The 19,014-nt window shown below is 41.3% G+C and overlaps 1 protein-coding gene and 1 non-coding gene across 2 annotated transcripts in view; one reads left to right on the top strand and one right to left on the bottom strand.

The window, feature by feature from the left end:
* Positions 1–19,014, top strand: part of Mcu (mitochondrial calcium uniporter) — a 193,302-nt gene that overhangs the window by 149,848 nt on the left and 24,440 nt on the right. Inside the window, exons 3-4 of the mRNA XM_045137719.1 lie at positions 9,635–9,805; positions 11,168–11,272. Of these exons, the coding sequence (XP_044993654.1) occupies positions 9,635–9,805; positions 11,168–11,272 (276 nt within the window). The remainder of the gene's footprint in view (positions 1–9,634; positions 9,806–11,167; positions 11,273–19,014) is intronic.
* On the bottom strand, positions 5,770–5,876 carry LOC123455934. Its single transcript, XR_006634231.1, has one exon. It is a non-coding gene; the product is annotated as a U6 spliceosomal RNA (small nuclear RNA).

The raw sequence follows: 19,014 nt of genomic DNA on the forward strand, positions 1-19,014 counted from the left end.
TCTGAATTATGTTTGAAGGAGGCCCTTTCTCTGTTTCCCTCTGTCTGTCTCAAATAAATAAAATACTCTTTAAAAAAAAGCTCTTCTGCACAACTTGATTCCAGTTATTTTGTCCTAGCAACACAAAAATATCTAAGCCACCAGGTGTGGTAGCACATGCCTTTAATCCCAGCATTCAGGAGGATCACTGTGAGTTTGATGCCAGCCTGAGACTACATAGTAAATTCAAGGTCAGTGTGGGCTAGATAGAGTGAGACCCTACCTCCAAAAATAAAAAAAAAATTTAAAAAAAATCTAAGACATGATTATTCTTCAAATGATAATGCCAGATTTAGCGTTTTTAATATATCAATCTTAATATGCTAATATTAATATTTTGAAGCAAGCTCATTTTATTTATACATATTAATTAAACATTCCAAAAACATGTTTGTATAATGCATAAGCAAGCTTTTGCTTGTTTGTTTGGTTGGTTGGTTGGTTTGGTTTGGTTTTTTGAGGTAGGATATCACTCTAGCTCACACTGACCTGGAATTAACTATGTAGTCTATTGCAGTCAGGTTTGCATTGCTGGTAGAGATCACCCAACTAAGAGCAGCTTGTGGGAAAAAGGTTTTATTTTGGCTTACAGGCTCGAGGGGAAACTCCACGATGGCAGGGGGAAACGATGGCATGAGCAGAGGGTGGACATCACCCCCTGGCCAACATAAGGTGGACAGTAGCAACAGGACAGTGTGCCAAACACTACATGGGGAAACTGGTTATAAAACCCATAAGCCCACCCCTAACAATAACACTGCCTCCTGAAGGTGTTAATTCCCAAATCTCCATTTGCTGGGATCCTAACATTCATAACACCTAAGTTTATGGGGAACACCTGAATCAAACCACCACATAGTCCCAGGGTAGCTTCAAACTCATGGTGATCCTCCTACCTCTGCCTCCTCAGTGCTGGGATTAAAGGTGTGCACCACCATGCCTGGCACAAACTTTTGTTTGCTTTCACCAAAATAAGTGTTTGGTTTGTTCTAAAGTAATTATTTTGTTTCATCTAACATATAATTTCATATAAACTACAGCATTTTAGAAGACAGTAGCATCTATTAAAATGTTTGTTTCTAGGCATGAAAGTAATAAAAGTATATAGAACATTGTTGATAATAAACATTAAAGGACATAGAAGGAGAATAAATGTGAAATTAGACCATGTTAATGGACATGGAGACAATATTTTTTAAAATGTTCATTTCCCCAAAATAAATTTGTAAATTAACTACAATATTAGCCAAAAACCCATCAGGAACTGATGAACTGCTCAGAATTCATATGAAAGAGCAAAACCATACAAACAACTAGGACAAATCTGGAATAGAAAAACAAGAAGGCAGACTGGAGAGATGGCTTAGTTTTTAAGGCACTTGCCTGTGAAGCCTAAGGACCCAGGCTAGATTCCCCAGGATCCACGTAAGCCAGATGCACAAGATGGTGCATGTGCCTGGAGTTTGTTTGCAACAACTGGAGGCCCTGGCATGTCCATTCATATTCCCTCTCTCTCCCCCTCTCTCCCTTTCTCCCTCCCTCCCTCCCAAATAAATAAATAAGAATAAAAAACAAGGGCTGGAGAGATGGCTTAGTGGTTAAGCGCTTGCCTGTGAAGCCTAAGGACCCCAGTTCAAGACTAGATTCCAGGCCGGGCGTGGTGACGCACGCCTTTAATCCCAGCACTTGGGAGGCAGAGGTAGGAGGATCTCCGAGAGTTCGAGGCCACCCTGAGACTACATAGTGAATTCCAGGTCAGCCTGAGCCAAGTGAGACCCTACCTCGAAAAACCAAAAAAAAAAAAAAAAAAAGACTAGATTCCCCAGGACCCACGTTAGCCAGATGCACAAGAGGGCGCATTCGTCTGGAGTTCATTTGCAGTGGCTGGAAGCCCTGGTATGCCCATTTTCTCCCTCTCTTTCTCCCTCTCTCTATCTGGAGCTCTCAAATAAATAAATAAAATAAACAAAAATATTAAAAAATAATGAAAAACAAGAGGGTATAGCTCAGCTAAAGCACGTATTTTAAGTTGCTATAATCAAAACAGAGAAATGGAGCCTGGCATGGTGGTGCACGCCTTTAGTCCCAGCACTTAGGAAGCAGAGGTAGGAGAATTGCCAAGAGTTCGAGGCCATCCTGAAAATACAGAGTGAATTCCAGGTCAGCCTGAGCTAGAGCGAGATGCTACCTCAAAAAAACATAAAGAAAGCCGGGCGTGGTGGCGCACGCCTTTAATCCCAGCACTCAGGAGGCAGAGGTAGGAGGATCGCCATGAGTTTATTGGCCACCCTGAGACTCCATAGTGAATTCCAGGTCAGCCTGGGCTAGAGTGAGACCCTACCTCGAAAAAAAAAAAAAACATAGAGAGAGAGAGGGAGAGAAGTGTTACTTTGTGAAAGATTATTGTATCCAATTAGAAAAATCTTGTATACGTGGACATTTGACATGTGATAAAATTAGCTTTCTAAGTCCAAGGAGAAAGAGCAGACTACTCAACAAATGGTGCTATAATAATTGACTTACTATATCCCAAAAGTAAATGCCAGATGGCTTAATGAGCAAATGTGAAATACATAGCTCAAAAAGGAAAACAAAGTTATAGCAGAAATTAAAACATTGAAGAGTGATGCTTTCTCAGCCTTTTCTTAAAATTTATAATGGGGGGCTAGAGAGATGGCTTAGCGGTTAAGCGCTTGCCTGTGAAGCCTAAGGACCCCGGTTCGAGGCTCGGTTCCCCAGGTCCCACGTTAGCCAGATGCACAAGGGGGCGCACGCATCTGGAGTTCGTTTGCAGAGGCTGGAAGCCCTGGCGCACCCATTCTCTCTCTCTCCCTCTATCTGTCTTTCTCTCTGTGTCTGTCACTCTCAAATAAATAAATAAATAAATAAATAAAATTTATAATGGGAAAAATATCTGGGTTTTCAACAGATAAATAAATGATGTATTCATACAATGAAATTCTATTGTAGGTGTTTAAATGAAGCATTCAGAAGTATGCTTCAACTTGGATAAACCCAAAAGCAAAGCAATGATGAGCATAAAAACCAAGTTGCAGAAGGTTGTTTAGAGAGTGTGATCACTATATATATATATATATATATATATATATATATATATATATACACACATACATACATACACACACACACACACACACACACACACACACACACACATATATATATGGTCTAAATACACACAGAAAAAAATATATTATATGGTCTAAATACACACAGAAAAATAACACATGCATTTGTGTCTGCAAATTACTACAAAGGGGTTGGAAAAAACACTGACCCTTTACTGTCTTGTGCTTCCGCAGATTAGAGATTCATAGCAGTTTAGTTGAACAGTTTGGAGTATAATGGTCTTTACTGAGATTGTGCCTGGTTCGGGAGGAATGATTCAGTCTGGGGAGACTTGAGTTGGAGCAGGGGCCTGTAGAAGTGGGCTTGTCCACAAACCTGGACTGGAGCTGTGGAGAGACAACATGAGCATTTCCATGGTAGCTGACACTTCTGAAGCCCAGAGATTGCCTAGAGAACATACGGGTTGAGAGGCTCAGAGGCCTGGGACGAAGCACTTAGAATACCCAAGAATAGTTATGGATGAAAACTGGAAGATCTGCACAAAAAGGTCACAAACCCAGGAAAGTGCAGCAAAATGGAAACCAAAGGAAACTTGCACATTCAAAAAGCGATTCAATTCCCCAGAACCCACATAAGCCATATGCACAAGGTGGCGTGTGTATCTGGAGTTCATTTGCAATGGCTAAACCCCTGGCACACTCATTCTCTCTCTCTCTCAAATAAAAATAAATAATATTTTTAATGTAACTCCAGCCAGGCATGGTGGTGCACGCCATTAGCCCCAGCACTCAGGAGGCAGAGGTAGGAGGATCACCGTGAGTTTGAGGCCACCCTGAGACTACAGAGTGAATTCCAGGTCAGCTTGGGCTACAGTGAGACCCTACCTTGAAAAAACAAACAAAAAAAAGTAACTCCAGGGCTGGAGCAATGGCTCAAGGGTTAAAGATACTTACTTGCAAAGCCCAACAACCTGGGTTTGATTCCCCAGTACCCACATAAAGCCATATGCACAAGTGGTGCATGCATTTTGAGTTCATTTGCAGTGGCAAGAGGCCCTGGTGTGCCCATTCTCTCCCTCTCTCTCTCTCTCTCTCTCTCTCTCTCTCTCTCTCTCTCTCCCCCTGCAAATAAATAAATAAAATATTTAAAAATATATACCCCCAGGGCTGGAGGGATGGCTTAGCAGTTAAGGCGTTTGCCTGCAAAAGCCAAAGGACCCAGGTTCAATTCCCCAGGACCCACGTTAGCCAGATGCACAAGGGGGTGCACGCGTGTTGAGTTTGTTTGCAGTGGCTGGAAGCCCTGGTGCGCCCGTTCTCTCTCTCTCTCTCTCCCTTTTTCTCTGTCAAATAAATAAATAAAAATAAAAATAAATATTTTAAAAAATATATGTATATACCCCCAGAAAGCTTTGCAGATGACACTCACAGGTATTTCGTTAGTTTGCAAGTTTCCTTTCATAATAATCCCTCCATAGTGATACTGCCATGGTCATGAAGTGATACTGGTTATGGAGAGTTTACATATTATTTTTTGCTTTAACCAAACTCTCTTTTTACAGGAATTATTTTAAACATTTGACCAAATAACAAACACTAGTATTTTATGACCTACCTTTCTCTTCTTTCTCTCTTCCCCTCCACTAACTCTTGTCCTGTCCTCCCCATATATCCCAGACTTCATTCTCAGTGTTTATATTTCCTGCATTACTCTTTTTTTTCTTAAGATTTTTTTAAAAAAATTTATTTATTTATCATCAGAGAGAGAAGGGGGAAGAGAAAGAATGGATGTGCCAGGACCTCTAGCCACTGCAGATGAACTCCAGATGCATGTGCCACTCTGTGCATCTGGCTTTACATGGGTACTGGGGAATCAAACTCAGGTCCTTAGGCTTTGCAGGCAAATGCCTTAACCACTGAACCATCTCTCCATCCCTCCTGCACTACTCTTAATTTGCACAGTTCATTTTGTTTCTGTACCTCAATCTGATGTCACATCTGCCTCTTAAGTGTTCATGGTGTCTGCCCTGTAATTTCTGAGTTTCTCTGAACCATACTTTGAGTGTATTTAGGTTATGTCTTTTTATTAATGTGAAAATCAAAGTTAAAGCCACTTGGTGAAACTTGAACAGAATAATTCTCTCTAGAGATTAGTAGCAGCCATGGCCATTGTTGCAAATGCCCATTGTGACTGTTCTCTTCAACCAGCTTTTTATTTTGTGTGTTATTAACTTTTAGGAACTTTGGTAATTGTTCTTCTCAAATCTGACATTCACATTACAATCTAGTGTGGGAGAAAAGAGCACGGGGGATTTATTTCAAAAGCATTATTATCATAAAGGTTTGTCAGCTCTAAAATGTGTTATTCCACACAGAGTTGCTGCAAGCTCTCTTGTTCTTTTTTTTTTTTTTAAGTTATTTATTTATTTATTTATTTGAAAGAAAGAGAGAGAGAGGCAGATAGAGGGAATGGGCATGCCAGGGCCTCCAGCCACTCACTACAAAGGAACTCTAGACATATGCACCACCTTGTGCATCTGACTTACGTGGGTCCTGGGGAATTGAACCTGGGTCATTTGGCTTTGCAGACAAGTGCTTTGACTGCTAAGCTGTCTCTCCAGCCCATCTTATTCTTTTTTTAAAAAACATGGAACACTTCATAAATTTGCATGTCATCCTCGCACAGGGGCCATGCTAATCTTCTCTGAATCATTCCAATTTTAGCATATGTGCTGCCAAAGCAAACACCCATTCTATTCATTCAAAAGGCTTCCTATTCTTTAAAGGAGAAGTTAAACTGGGTTCAAAAGATCTCTGTTTTCTGTTGAAATTGTCTCACTTATTTTAAAAGTTACCTCTAGGCACTTACCTCTAAAACTGATGCATTAATGAAATTGTAATGTTAGCTGTATCATACTAAGAGATTCCTATCTTTTATTTAAATTCATTTATGTCTGCTTTTTTATATCTGTGTTTAGTTGCCCTATTTCATAGACAGAAAGAAGATAAATAAGGTAAAAATGCCATATGAATAAGGGTTTTGTTGTTTGTTTGGTGGGTTTTTGTTTGTTTGTTTGTTTGTTTGTGGTTTGTTTGTTTTTGTTTTTTTTCTGTTTGGGGGGGGTTGGGGTTTTTTTTTTGTTTTTTGTTTTGTTTTGTTTTGTTTTTTGGTTTTTAAAGATAAGGTTTCATTCTAGTCCAGCCTGACCTGGAATTCACTGTGTAGTCTCAGGGTAGTCTCGAATTCACAGTGATCCTCCTGCCTCTGCCTCCCAGGTGTGCTGGGATTAAAGGCATGCGCCACCATGCCCAGCTCATATGATATGAATAAGTTTAATTGCCTAATCTTATGATCCCATTGAATTACTGTCTGTAGAAAGGAGAAAAAGTCACATTTCAGAAGCTGTTAACACTAAATTGACTAAGGCTTCTTCTAGAAAAGAAAAGGGAGGGCTGGAGAGATGGCTTAGTGGTAAAGGCACTTGCCTGCAAAGCCTAAAGACCCTTGTTCAAGTCCATGTCCCACATAAGCTAGACACACTAAGTGGTGCGAGCACACAAGGCCACACGTGCACACAGGTGGTGGTATGTCTGCAGTGTGGTTGGAGGCCCTGCTGAGCCATTCCACCCCCCTCTCCCTCTGGTTTGGTTTTTTTTTTTTTTTTTTTTTTAAAGGCCTGTCTGTTGGGCTTGCCTCAAAATAAAATAAAGGGCTGGGTGTGGTGGCACACACCTTTAATCCCAGCACTTGGGAGGCAGAGGTAGGAGGATTGACATGAGTTCAAAGCCACCCTGAGACTACATAATGAATTCCAGGTCAGCCTGGACTAGGTGTTGTTCACATATGTGTTTAGATGTTATACATTTTAGGTAGTATGTGCTGTGTATTAAGTTTATATTATTCTGCCTGTTCCTTGGAAAGCAAGACACTGTGTCTTTGGAAGGAAAAAGACAAAAATTTGTTCTCTGTTTCTTTTACTTCCTACATAAATTCAGATGTGTCTGGATACATGAAGCCTTAACTGCTGTGGGAATTTCTGTCCTACTATAAAAAAAGTAGAACACACACAACAATTCTGAACCACAGTTTTCAGAGATTGGATAACAGGCAATTTTATGATCCCAAAGAAGGGGAAACAATTCAGTTGACAGCCTGAGGCAGCTTCCTGGCTACAGCCACAAGGAGAGGGAACAGAGCCAGACCTTCAGCCAGATCTGCTGGGCAGTGGTGCTGGGAGGATGGGGCTGTGGAGAGAGGGGTTCCTGCAATCTGAAGAAGCATCCCATGAGGCGAGATGCACTGGACACATGCACCTTCAGTAGAGACTCCCAGAAAAATGACACCTAGGAAGTGGAGCCAAACTGGGTCCACAATAAAGGCTGTTCTACCTCTATCTTAAGAGATTTTAAAGGTCTTGAAAGGATCAAATATGCAAGCAGCTTAACTATATCACAAAAATGTGATGCTTAGCAATTCAAAATACATACCCAACAACCAAATTAACTAGGTGTATGAAGAAGCAGAAAAAGACACCCTCCACCACCTCAGTCAAGATGAAATTACCAGCCAGAATGTTAGAATAGCTATTATGACTATGATCCTTATTCTTAGAAATGAAGGGGAAAGTCTACATAATGTGAAGAGAAATGGAAGCAGTAACAAGAAATAAATTGAATTTCCAGAGATTTTTAATATCTGAAATGAAAAAACATGTAGAAGGTATTTATAGGATATTACAGGGCTGAAGAGATGGCTTAGTGGTTAAGGTGCTTGCCTGCAAAGCCTAAGGACTCAGGTTTGAATCTCCAGGTCCCACATAGCCAGACACAGTGATGCAAGAGCACCGTGTTGCACATGCAGCACAAGGGGGCACACGTGTCTGCAATGCGTTCACACGAGTGAAGGTCCTGACACACCATTCTCTCTCTCAAAAATTTAAAATAAAAAGATCTTGTAGAAGATAAAGGTCCATAGCATTGAAGTCCCAAAAGGAAAAAATTCTTAGGTGGAGAGATGGATTAGCTGTTAAGGGGCATGCCTGCAAAGCCTAAGGACCCACGTTCTATTCCTCGGAACCCATGTAAGCCAGATGCGCGAGGTGGCATATGCATCTGGAGCTCGTTTGCAGAGTCTGGAAGCCCTGTCGCACCCATTTTCTCTGTCTTCTCTCTTTGTGTCTCAAATAAGTATATAAGCAAACAAAACATTTTTTAAAAAGAAAAAAATTGTCAGCTAGATTTTTTTATACTAAAAATATCTTTCAAAAGTAAAGGTGAGGGGCTGGAGAGGTGGCTTAGTGGTTAAGTGCTTGCCTGTGAAGCTAAGGACCTCAGTTCAAGGCTTGATTCCCCAGGTCCCACGTTAGCCAGATGCACAAGGTGACACTTGTGTCTGGAGTTCATTTGCAGTGACTGGAGTCCCTGGTGTGCCCATTCTCTCTCTCTCTCTCTCTCTCTCTCTCTCTCTCTCTCTCTCTCCCTCTCTGTCTCTTTCTCTTTCTCTCTGTGTCTGTGTGCCACTCCCATATAAATAAATAAATTTAAAAAGTGAAGGTGAAGTGGGTATGGCACTCACCATTTGTCCCACCCGGAGGCTGAGGTAGGAGGATCACCATGAGTTCCAAGTCAGCACTGGCTAGTGAGACCCACCCTCAAAAAAAGCATAAAAGAGTGAAGATGAAATAACTTTCAGACATACAGAAGTGGCAAGAATTTAATACCATTGTATTTGTGTAATAATAAATATTTAAGGAAGTTTTTCAACATAAGAAAAATGACTGCAGGTGGGAATTGGAGTTTATACAAAAGGATTGACTATATAATGTACTTTCCTCATTTAAAATTTCTTTATAAGTTTATCGGGGCTGGAGAGATGACCCAGCAGTTAAGGTACTTACCTACAAAGTCTAACAACATGGGTTCAATTCCCCAGTACCCACGTAAAGCCAGATACATAAATTGGTGCATGCATCTAGAGTTTGTTTGCAGTGGCTAGAGGCCCTGATATGTCCATTTTCTGCCCCCCCCCTTGCAAATAAGCAAATAAAATATTTTTAAAAATCAGGGCACTAGTCCTTGCTTATGTTTTCATACCTGAAAAATTAATTCCTGTGATCTGTTTGATCTTTCCTAAGTCAGCTCCAAGAAAAATGTTCAACTAAAGCTAAGAGGCATATTCTTAAACCTTCTTGGAAATATGTTAAGCCACACTAATAATAATGATAGAAATACCCTCTCCAAAACTGGGCACAGTGGTGCATGCCTTTAATCCCAGCACTTGGGAGGCAGAGGTAGGACGACCGCTGTGAATTCGAGGCCACCCTGAAACTACATAGTGAATTCCAGGTCAGCCTAAGCTAGAGTGAGACCCTTCCTCAAAAAAAAAAAAAAAAAAAAAAAAACTGTCCAGTAGGAATAATAATAATGTGGCTTCAACTTATATTAAATATGGCTTCATCTTATATTAAAATCTAATTGTCATATATTTGTGGGTCTTTTTTGCTCAGATGTGACAGTGGTTTATCAAAATGGGTTACCTGTGATATCTGTGAGGCTACCATCCCGGCGTGAACGCTGCCAGTTCACACTGAAACCTATCTCCGACTCTGTTGGTGTGTTTTTACGACAGCTGCAAGAGGAGGACCGGGGAATTGATAGAGTTGCCATCTATTCACCAGGTACAGTTCTGTTCATTCGTTCCCCCCACACTGTTTGCAGACTCACACACAGGGTGCTACAAAGACTATCATGCTGTTCACCTCGGAAACTGTAATCTTTTGCTTAGCGAGTACAGAAGAGACAGTGATTTGGGTCCCAGCGGTTCTCAGAATATAATTGTTTGGTTTTAGCAGATGTATGCTCACAAGGAATCTCATTCAAAAGCAGCTCACATTGTGATGCCACAGGCAAGGGTGAGCTGGCAATCGCATTTTATGTTATTGAAACCTTTTATCGTTACCTTAAGTGCAGAATAAATTTTCCAATAGCAGAGCTCTCATCTCTGGAGACATAAAATATTAGAGCCTTTTTTTTTTAGATCTTATGTTTTCACATAAATGTTTACCAAAATAGAGTCTGTGATAGGAAAAGACTATAGAATAAGGCACTAAAAACTCCCATTTGATGTAACATCTGTTAATTTGAGTGTTTTATTTTTTTTTTTTTCACTTTTACTTGGAAAAATTTTCAAAGCTACAGAAAACTTGAAAGCCTACTATAGTACCTATCCATGTGCCCTTCACTTGGAGTTATCAGTTGTGACAGTTGCCACATTTCTGTGATTTAAGTATTTATTTCTGTACATCAAGTATTATACACTCAGCCAGTAATATAATTAGTAGACCCACTTACACTGGCAAACATTGGGTATAATTGATTTTTTTTTAAGTAAGGTCTCACTGTAGTATAGGTTAGCCTTGAACCCATGGCATTCCTCCTATCTCTGCCTCCTGATGCTGGGATTAAAGGCATACGCCACCACACCTGGCTATTCCTAGGTTTTTGTTTTGTTTTTGTTTTTTGGTTTTTTGAAGTAGGGTCTCACTCTAGCCCAGGCTGACCTAGAATTCACTCGGTAGTCTCAGGATGGCCTTGAACTCACTGCAGTCCTCCTACCTCTACCTCCTGAGTCCTGGGATTAAAGGCATGCACCACACCCAGCTTAGTTTTTGTTTTTTGGGTTTTTTTTTTTAACATCAGGTATTATATTCAGCCAGTCTCCATGATGATAAATGTAGGGAGTCCACACAGCTCTGCAATGACCCTAGGTCTCTAGCTGACACGTGTGGCTTGATAAGAGCAGTCCCGTCACATCTTGACGTGGTTTCAGAAACAGCATGTGGTTCAGTCTTCAGGTTTGACTGGAACACTGAGCATCAAACAATCCAAACTTCATTTATCTTAGACTGGGGATGAGGCAAATTTTAACTGAAATTCAAAAGAGAAGAGATCATTTTTTAAATCTGTTTTTGGGATTTTTTTCCATGACTTTTATTAAGCAATAATGATCCTGTAACAGGTTTCATTTAAAATTTTCACAGATGGTGTTCGAGTTGCTGCCTCTACAGGAATAGACCTCCTTCTCCTTGATGACTTTAAGCTGGTCATTAATGATTTAACATATCATGTACGGCCACCAAAAAGAGGTAAATTTACAGCTTTGGTAAGTTAAGATGAGTGGGGAGGACTTTGGGAACTAAATTTTTCCTTAGGTAACCCTAAGAAATAGACAATATGCAAACACTTTGCAGACAGGCTATTTCAGCTGAAGAGCTCACTGAGTATCTGGCATGTAGCTGTTACATTAAAACATTTAAATTCCACCAAGATACTGGAGTACTTTATTGATTGGCATTGTCACTGTTTGAACTTATGCTCCTTCCCTCCATTCAGACTAAACATCCTTTTATTTTTATAATATTAAAGTCACTTGAGGAAATTTTTTGTTAAATAAAGGGCTTCTCTGTTCCCTCAACACTGTTCTAGGGGCTGGAGAAATGGCCCAATGAATAGGAGTGCTTGCCACATGAACATGAGGGCCTGAGTCCGCTCCCCAGCACTCATGTTGACAGCTAGGCATGGCCACGCACACCTTTAGCCTCCTTCCTATGGGAAACCACAGGAATATGGGAGACCAGACACTCACTGGGGCTGCTCAGCCAATATGACCAAAACTAAGAGCACTGGTTCAGTGAGAGACTCCATCTCGAGGAAACATGGATGAGATACCCAGTGCTCTTCTCTGGCCTCACCATATTGCACACATGCCCATGCATGCAACACACACAAAACAAAAAAATCATACTAGATATGAATCTGTTTTCCTTTTTTTTTATAGTGAGAGTGAGAGAAAGAGAGAGATAGAGAATTGGTGCACCAGGACCTCAGCCACTGCAATTGAACTCCAGACACTTGCACTACCTAGTGGGCATGTGCCACCTGGTGCTTGTCTCACCTTTGTGCATCTGGCTTATGTGGGATTTGGAGAGTCAAACATGGGTTCTTAGGTTTTGCAGGCAAGTGCCTCAAACCGCTGGGCCATCTCTCCAGCCCCTGTTTTGCTTTTTTATGGCGTAAGTTTAACCACTAGAATGTCAATTTTTGTATAAATGATGTTCCCTGGCTTACACTTGGGTTAAATAAACCCAGTGGAGTTCTAAGTACTGTGAATACAAAATGCATTTGAATAATATTTTAATGCCCTATTAATAAAAAGCAAAGTTAATACCAAAAATCCAAGATAAGCATATTAAAAAAATTTAGATAGTATGGCTGGTTTTTCCTTTCATCTCAGGCTCCAGTGTGGCTCTGCCCAGTAGGGACACTGAGTAGTCCCCTAAAATAGCATCTCGACTTGTGTCTTTTTGGCTCACTCTTCTCTCGTTGCCCTTGACACTCATTGATACCTACAGCTGTTATTAATGCCCCTTCCACCACTTCCTTGGACATTTTAAAAAATATTTTATTTGTGAAAGAGATGGGGGGGCAGATAGAATGGGTGCACCAGGGCCTCTAGCCACTACAAAGGAACTCCAGATGCATGCGCCACCTTGTGCATCTGGCTTATATGGAACCTGGATAGTCGAACATGGGTCCTCAGGCTTCACAGGCGAACACCTTAACTGCTAAGCCCTCTCTCCAGCCCCACCCCTCTTTTTAACCCTGCTTTGAAGAATGGGATCTGTGGCTGGGGAGGTAGCTCGGTGGTTAAAGGTGCTTGCTGGTTTAGCTCCCCAGCCCCACGTAAAGCCAGATGCAATGACGCAGTGGCACAAGTAGTGTGTGCTTCCGGTGTCCACTCTGGCATGCTCACACACTAATTAGTTAATTAACTAATTAGATTTTTTTAAAAAGAATTGGATCTGATGTAGAAAAAGTCCCTAGTAAAGGCCCAAGTTTTAAATGCCAAATGCCCCACCTACCTCCTGAACTTCCTCTTCCCTGCACCCTGCTGCCTGCCTTTCCTCTAAGATGCCTTTCTCCCTTCTTCCTCTCCCCTGTTTTTTCCTGTCAAAGTCCTCAGTGTCAGCTCAGCCATGACATCTTGAAATGGGTCCGATGACTCTCTGAATCCCGACAAACTAGAAGTAATTATTCTCCGAATTCTGCTGTCTTTTAATTCGGCACTGCTCTGAGAGTAGGCCTATGACTTTCTGTTCCCCATGGACTCAAGTGGTTTAACTTAGACAAGTAGCATTCGGTTGTTCAGAAGTCAGGTTGTCTTCTTTGTATAAACTGCTAATAGAAAAGGAGCTGGGGGATTATAAAAGTGTGTCCTCTATGCAGTAAGATGTTACTAAATCAGATTTCACTAAAATAATTAAACATGCACACAAGGGACCATTAGCTATATATCTGTTGTGCCGATGTTTTCTTCTATATTCTCTGATTTTTGGATAACAATTCCTTTTTTTTCTTGTTTTTTGTTTCGCTTTGTTTTTTGCTTTTTTGAGGTAGGGTCTCACTCTAGCCCAAGCAGACCTGGAATTCACTATGTAGTCTCAGGGTGGTCTCAAACTCACAATGATCCCCCTACCTCTAGGATTAAAGGCGTGTGCCACCACACCCAGATCTTAGATAAAAATTCTCTTTAGCCGGGCGTGGTGGCACACGCCTTTAATCCCAGCACTCGGGAGGCAGAGGTAGGAGGATTGCCATGAGTTCAAGGCCACCCTGAGATGACAGAGTTAATTCCAGGTCAGCCTGGACCAGAGTGAGACCCTACCTCGAAAAACCAAAAAAAAAAAAAAAAAAAAATCTCTTTAAAGTGATAGAATAATAGGCCCTATTTTGTTGTTTATGAATTACCTAGAGAGTTCATTCTATGTAGGGTTTTTAAATTTTTTTAATTTTTATTGTTTGTTTTGTGCATGCATATGTTTGTATGGACATGTCTATGCCATGGTATATGTGGAGGACAACCTCAAATTTCTCCTTTCCTTCCACCTTTTTTTGGGGGGCACTTCTTGCCCTGCCTTCCATCGCCACAGGCACATTGGGGTTACACACATCACACTACTTTGCATCCATGCTTATGCAGGCACTGAAGAAGGCTGAGCTCAGGTCAGTGGGCTTGCAAGCAAGTACCTTTAACTGCTGAGCCATTTCCCCAGCCCCCTGTTTAAGTTTTTTGTGTATTGGTAACAGTCTAAAAGTTGAATGTTCTCTTCCTGTGTAAAGTACAACAGGAAAGCAAAAGGAAGACTGGGTGGGAAGAGGAAGAGGAATCAGCAAAACTGGGAAGTGGATAAGAGAGTAATGGGGGTTGAATATGATCAAACGACACAAGATGTGTGTGTGTGTGTGTGTGTGTGTGTGTCATGATGAAACCCACGTTATGTATAATTAATGTGTGCTTATAAAAAAAGTTTAAATGTCGGGCTGGAGAGATGGCTTAGCGGTTAAGCGCTTGCCTATGAAGCCTAAAGACCCTGGTTCGAGGCTCGGTTCCCCAGGTCCCACGTTAGCCAGATGCACAAGGGGGCGCACACATCTGGAGTTCTTTTGCAGAGGCTGGAAGCCCTGGCGCGCCCATTCTCTCTCTCTCCCTCTATCTGCCTTTCTCTCTGTGTCTGTCGCTCTCAAATTAAAAAAAAAAAAGTTTAAATGTCAAGTGGTCCATCAGTATTAGAAAAAAAGCAATGACTAAATGCAACAATCAAAACAGATAAGAGCTTCCATATATTACGTTTTTATAACACTCATTTTTACTGATTTTTTTTTTCTAGTGCTGAGGACTGAACCCAGAGCCTGGTGCTTGCTAGGCAAGCTATTATGTTGTTTAAAACTAAGTTTTGCTGGTCATGGTGGGCCTCCAGTCTTGGCATTCAGGAGGTAGAGTTAGGAGGATCGCTGTGAGTTTGAGGCCAACCAGAGACTGCATAGTGAATTCTAGGTCAGCTTGGGCTAGAGTGAGACCCTACCTCAAAAAAACAAAAAAAAAACAAAACTAAGTTTTATTTGAAATAATGACTAATACCAACAACTTGCCAAAAACTTGTGGTTTTCATACAGAAATGAATGTATTTTTAAAAAATAAGGCTATTCTTCAGATTCACAAGGGGGCACACGCATCTGGAGTTCATTTGCAGTGGCTAGAAGCCCTGGCGCGTTCACTCTCCTCTCTCTGTCTCTGTCTCTGTCTCTCTCTCTCTATCTCTATCTCTATCTCTATCTGCCTCTTTCTCTCTCTGTCTGTCGCTCTCAAATAAATAAAACAAAATTTTTTTAAAAAATAAGGTTATTCTTAAACTGAATGTAGAAAAATAAATTAGAATGTAATAAGAAGGATTATATTTGATTGCCTGTTGAATTGACAGCTGAATAGCCCTGCTTTTTCTGTATCTCAGAATTTTGGGATGTCTACCCAACTTCTCTAGTAGTAGATTGGGGTGTGACATTTCTAAGGGCCAAAGTTTAGAACATTATAGGAGTAGTTATAAACTGAAGAGTAGCATTTAGTAAACTCAGTAGCAGTGGTCTTAAATAATGCTTTGCTTTTGAGTCAGTCTCACTATATAGTCCAGGCTAACTTCCAGCTCACTATGTCCCAGACTGGCCTCAAACTCTCAGTCCTCCTGCCTCCGTGTCCCAGTGCTGGAAGTATAGGTGCCCCACCATAGCTGGCTTCGTACGCCACTTTAAAGAACTTTTAATGCTTAAATTCATAGATCAAAATGCCTTTAACTGTTATTAGACAAGGGGAGATTGGGTTATCAAGTACCACCTCTTCTCTGTTGTTATTGACATATCTTAATTGTACAGTTGTGGAATACTCGATCTCACATACATGTCTGTGATGTGCTTTGATCATATCTGTCCCTCTTACCCTCACTCCCCATTGTCCCTCCACATTGCTAATGGTCTCCCTCTTACTTTATCTTCACCAAACCCCACATGTAAGAGACAACATGAAAATGATGTGATTTTTTGTTCTTTATTGGTGAACAAAACTCCAGTGTATATAAACATGACTTTATTATCCATTCATCTGTTAATAGGCACCTAAGCTGATGCCATAACCTGGCTATAGTAAACAGTACCACATAAACACACAGGTACAGCTATAGCAAGTGCAATGTGATTCTTTTGAGTTTATGCCTTGAGGAGGTGAAGCAGAATCATAGTTTAACGTTTTGTCGTATCTAGTTTTAAGTTTTTGAGGAATCTTCCATACTGATTTCTATAGTGGCGACATTCATTTATATTCCATCAGTAGTATTAAGTCTTTGTTCCTACCACTCCACCCACATCCTCACTTCCTTATTTTTATTTTCTTAATGTTAGCTTTTCTGATTTCCCTGACCTTTTTTCTTTTTTTTAAATACTTTTTTATTGACAACTTCCATAATTATAAACAATATCCCATGGTAATGCTCTCCCTCCCCCACTTTCCCCTTTGAACTCCATTCTCCATCATATCCCCTCCCCCTCTCAATCAGTCTCTCTTTTATTTTGATGTCATGATCTTTTCCTCCTCTTATGATGGTCTTGTGTAGGTAGTGTCAGGCACTGTGAGGTCATGGATATCCAGACCATTTTGTGTCTGGGGGGAGCACGTTGTAAGGAATTCTACCCTTCCTTTGGCCCTTACATTCTTTCCACCCCCTCTTCTGCAATGGACCCTGAGCCTTAGAAGGTGTGATAGAGATATTGCAGTGCTGAGCGCTCCTCTGTCACTTCTCAGCACCATGGTGCCTCCTGAGTCATCCCAAGGTCACTGCCATCTAAAAATAGAAGGTTCTCTAATCAAAAGTGAGAGTAACATTAATATATGGGTATGAACATTAAGATAAGTGCTTACTGGGCAGTTTGATAAGCATAGTATATACATTTAGCCAGAAAGCAGCAGACATTACACCCCTAGGGCTCATGATTACCCCTATTGTAGGTTTTCAGTATTAGAGATATATTCCCTCCCATGGAGTAGGCCTCCAGTTAAATTTGAGGACCATTAGTTTCCCCCATAACAGACATGTCACTATTGCACCCATTGGCTCATTTGGCCTGGCTGGCCAAATATAAGGCTTGCAGTGTCCACTGGTGGGTATCTTCACTGGTGATTTCTCTCTCTCCTATTGAACTGCATGCAGCATGGCTTGTTCCAGCTTTCTGTCAGCTGGTCTACATGGAGGTTATCAGCTCAGCTCCAGCAGGGTTTCTCAGTGACTTTGCAGCCCAAGTATGTGGAGTTCCACAATAGGGTCTTAACCATCTATTCCTGGTATGATTTCCCTGATTTTTTTTTAATTTATTTATTTATTTATTTGAGAGCAACAGACAGAGAGAAAGACAGATAGAGGGAGAGAGAGAGAATGGGCGCACCAGGGCTTCCAGCCTCTGCAAACGAACTCCAGACGCGTGCGCCCCCTTGTGCATCTGGCTAACGTGGGACCTGGGGAACCGAGCCTCAAACCGGGGTCCTTAGGCTTCACAGGCAAGTGCTTAACCACTAAGCCATCTCTCCAGCCCAGATTTCCCTGATTTTTATATTGATTTGTTTATTTGCAAGCAGAGCGAGGGATGGGGACACCAGGACGTGGTGCCACTACAAAACGAACTCCAAACACATGTGCCACTCACTCTGTGTATCTGTCTACACATAGGCCCTGGAGACTTGAACCCAGGCCATCAGGCTCTGCAAGCAAGTATTTCCAACTGCTAAGCCATCCCCCCAGCCCCATTCCCTGACATTTAAAGCAAAGAAAATCATTTTTTTTATAAAATACAAAATAGATTTGAATATTATATGTGCCTCCTGGATTTAGGAAAGTATTGCTGGTATCCAATGCACCAGTCTTTTCCACTGAGGGAAGTGAGAGAATAGCATGGATTTCTTAATCTTAGAGGGACTGGTCCATGCTAATGAGTAAACAGGTTCCTCCTCCCAGTTTTGTAAGTTTAGGACACAGCTAAGTGGAGGAAGGAACTAGAAGGGTTTTGAGTTTCAGATAATGAACTGTGTGTGTGTGTGTGTGTGTGTGTGTGTGTGTGTACATACTCAAATATGCTTTATCTAAGCTGGAGAGATGGCTCAGCAGTTAAGGCACTTGCCTTCAAAGCCTAACAACCCAGGTTCTATTCCCCATGTAAAGCTGAATGCACAAAGTGGCATGTACATCTCAAGTTCCTTTGCAGCAGCTGGAGGCCCTGGTGCGCCCATTTTCTCCCCCTGTCTCTGCCTACAAATAAATAAATAAAGGTATTTTTAAGGGCTGGAGAGATGGCTCAGTGGTTAAGGTACTTGCTTACAAAGCCTAACAGCCTGAGTTCAATGCCCCATTACCCACGTAAAGCCAGATGCACAAAGTGGCACATGTATTTTGTGTTCATTTGTAGTGGCTGGAAGCCCTGGTGTGCCTATTCTCTGTCTATCTCTCTTCTCTCTCCCTCTCTGCTTATAAATGAACAAATAAAATATTTAAAAGATTAATATGCTTTACTTAATAAAAGCTAAAATAAATAGTTCATGAGGAAAAACTTTTCCAGGATGGTTTTAAAATTCTGTCACAAGTTTTTCTTGTTTTTCTCTTGCCTTTCTTAGATACTTTAACTTTTATTTCTCTGTGTTCTTTTTTCCTATTTGTGGGAACTTTGGAACTAAAAATATTCTGAATGCTGTCGCTGTGTAAACTGTTGGCTAACACATGCCAGGCTCTGAGAACAGAGGGTTTATTCACATACAATGTGGCTACATGCCATGGTTCCAGAGGGTACCAGCCTATAAGTGATGTGAGACCGCCAGCGTTGGCCACCCTGAACTAACCCCAACGTTGGGAGAAGAGGATACGTGTCTTGCGTGGGAACAAGGGGACATGTTATAACAGGAGGCTAGTGCTAGCCCCACCCCATCCTTTGAGTGTCCATAGCCGGGTTCCTCTCTGCAAGA

Source organism: Jaculus jaculus, chromosome 18 (genome assembly GCF_020740685.1).
Source record: "Jaculus jaculus isolate mJacJac1 chromosome 18, mJacJac1.mat.Y.cur, whole genome shotgun sequence".
Classification (NCBI taxonomy): Eukaryota; Metazoa; Chordata; class Mammalia; order Rodentia; family Dipodidae; genus Jaculus; species Jaculus jaculus.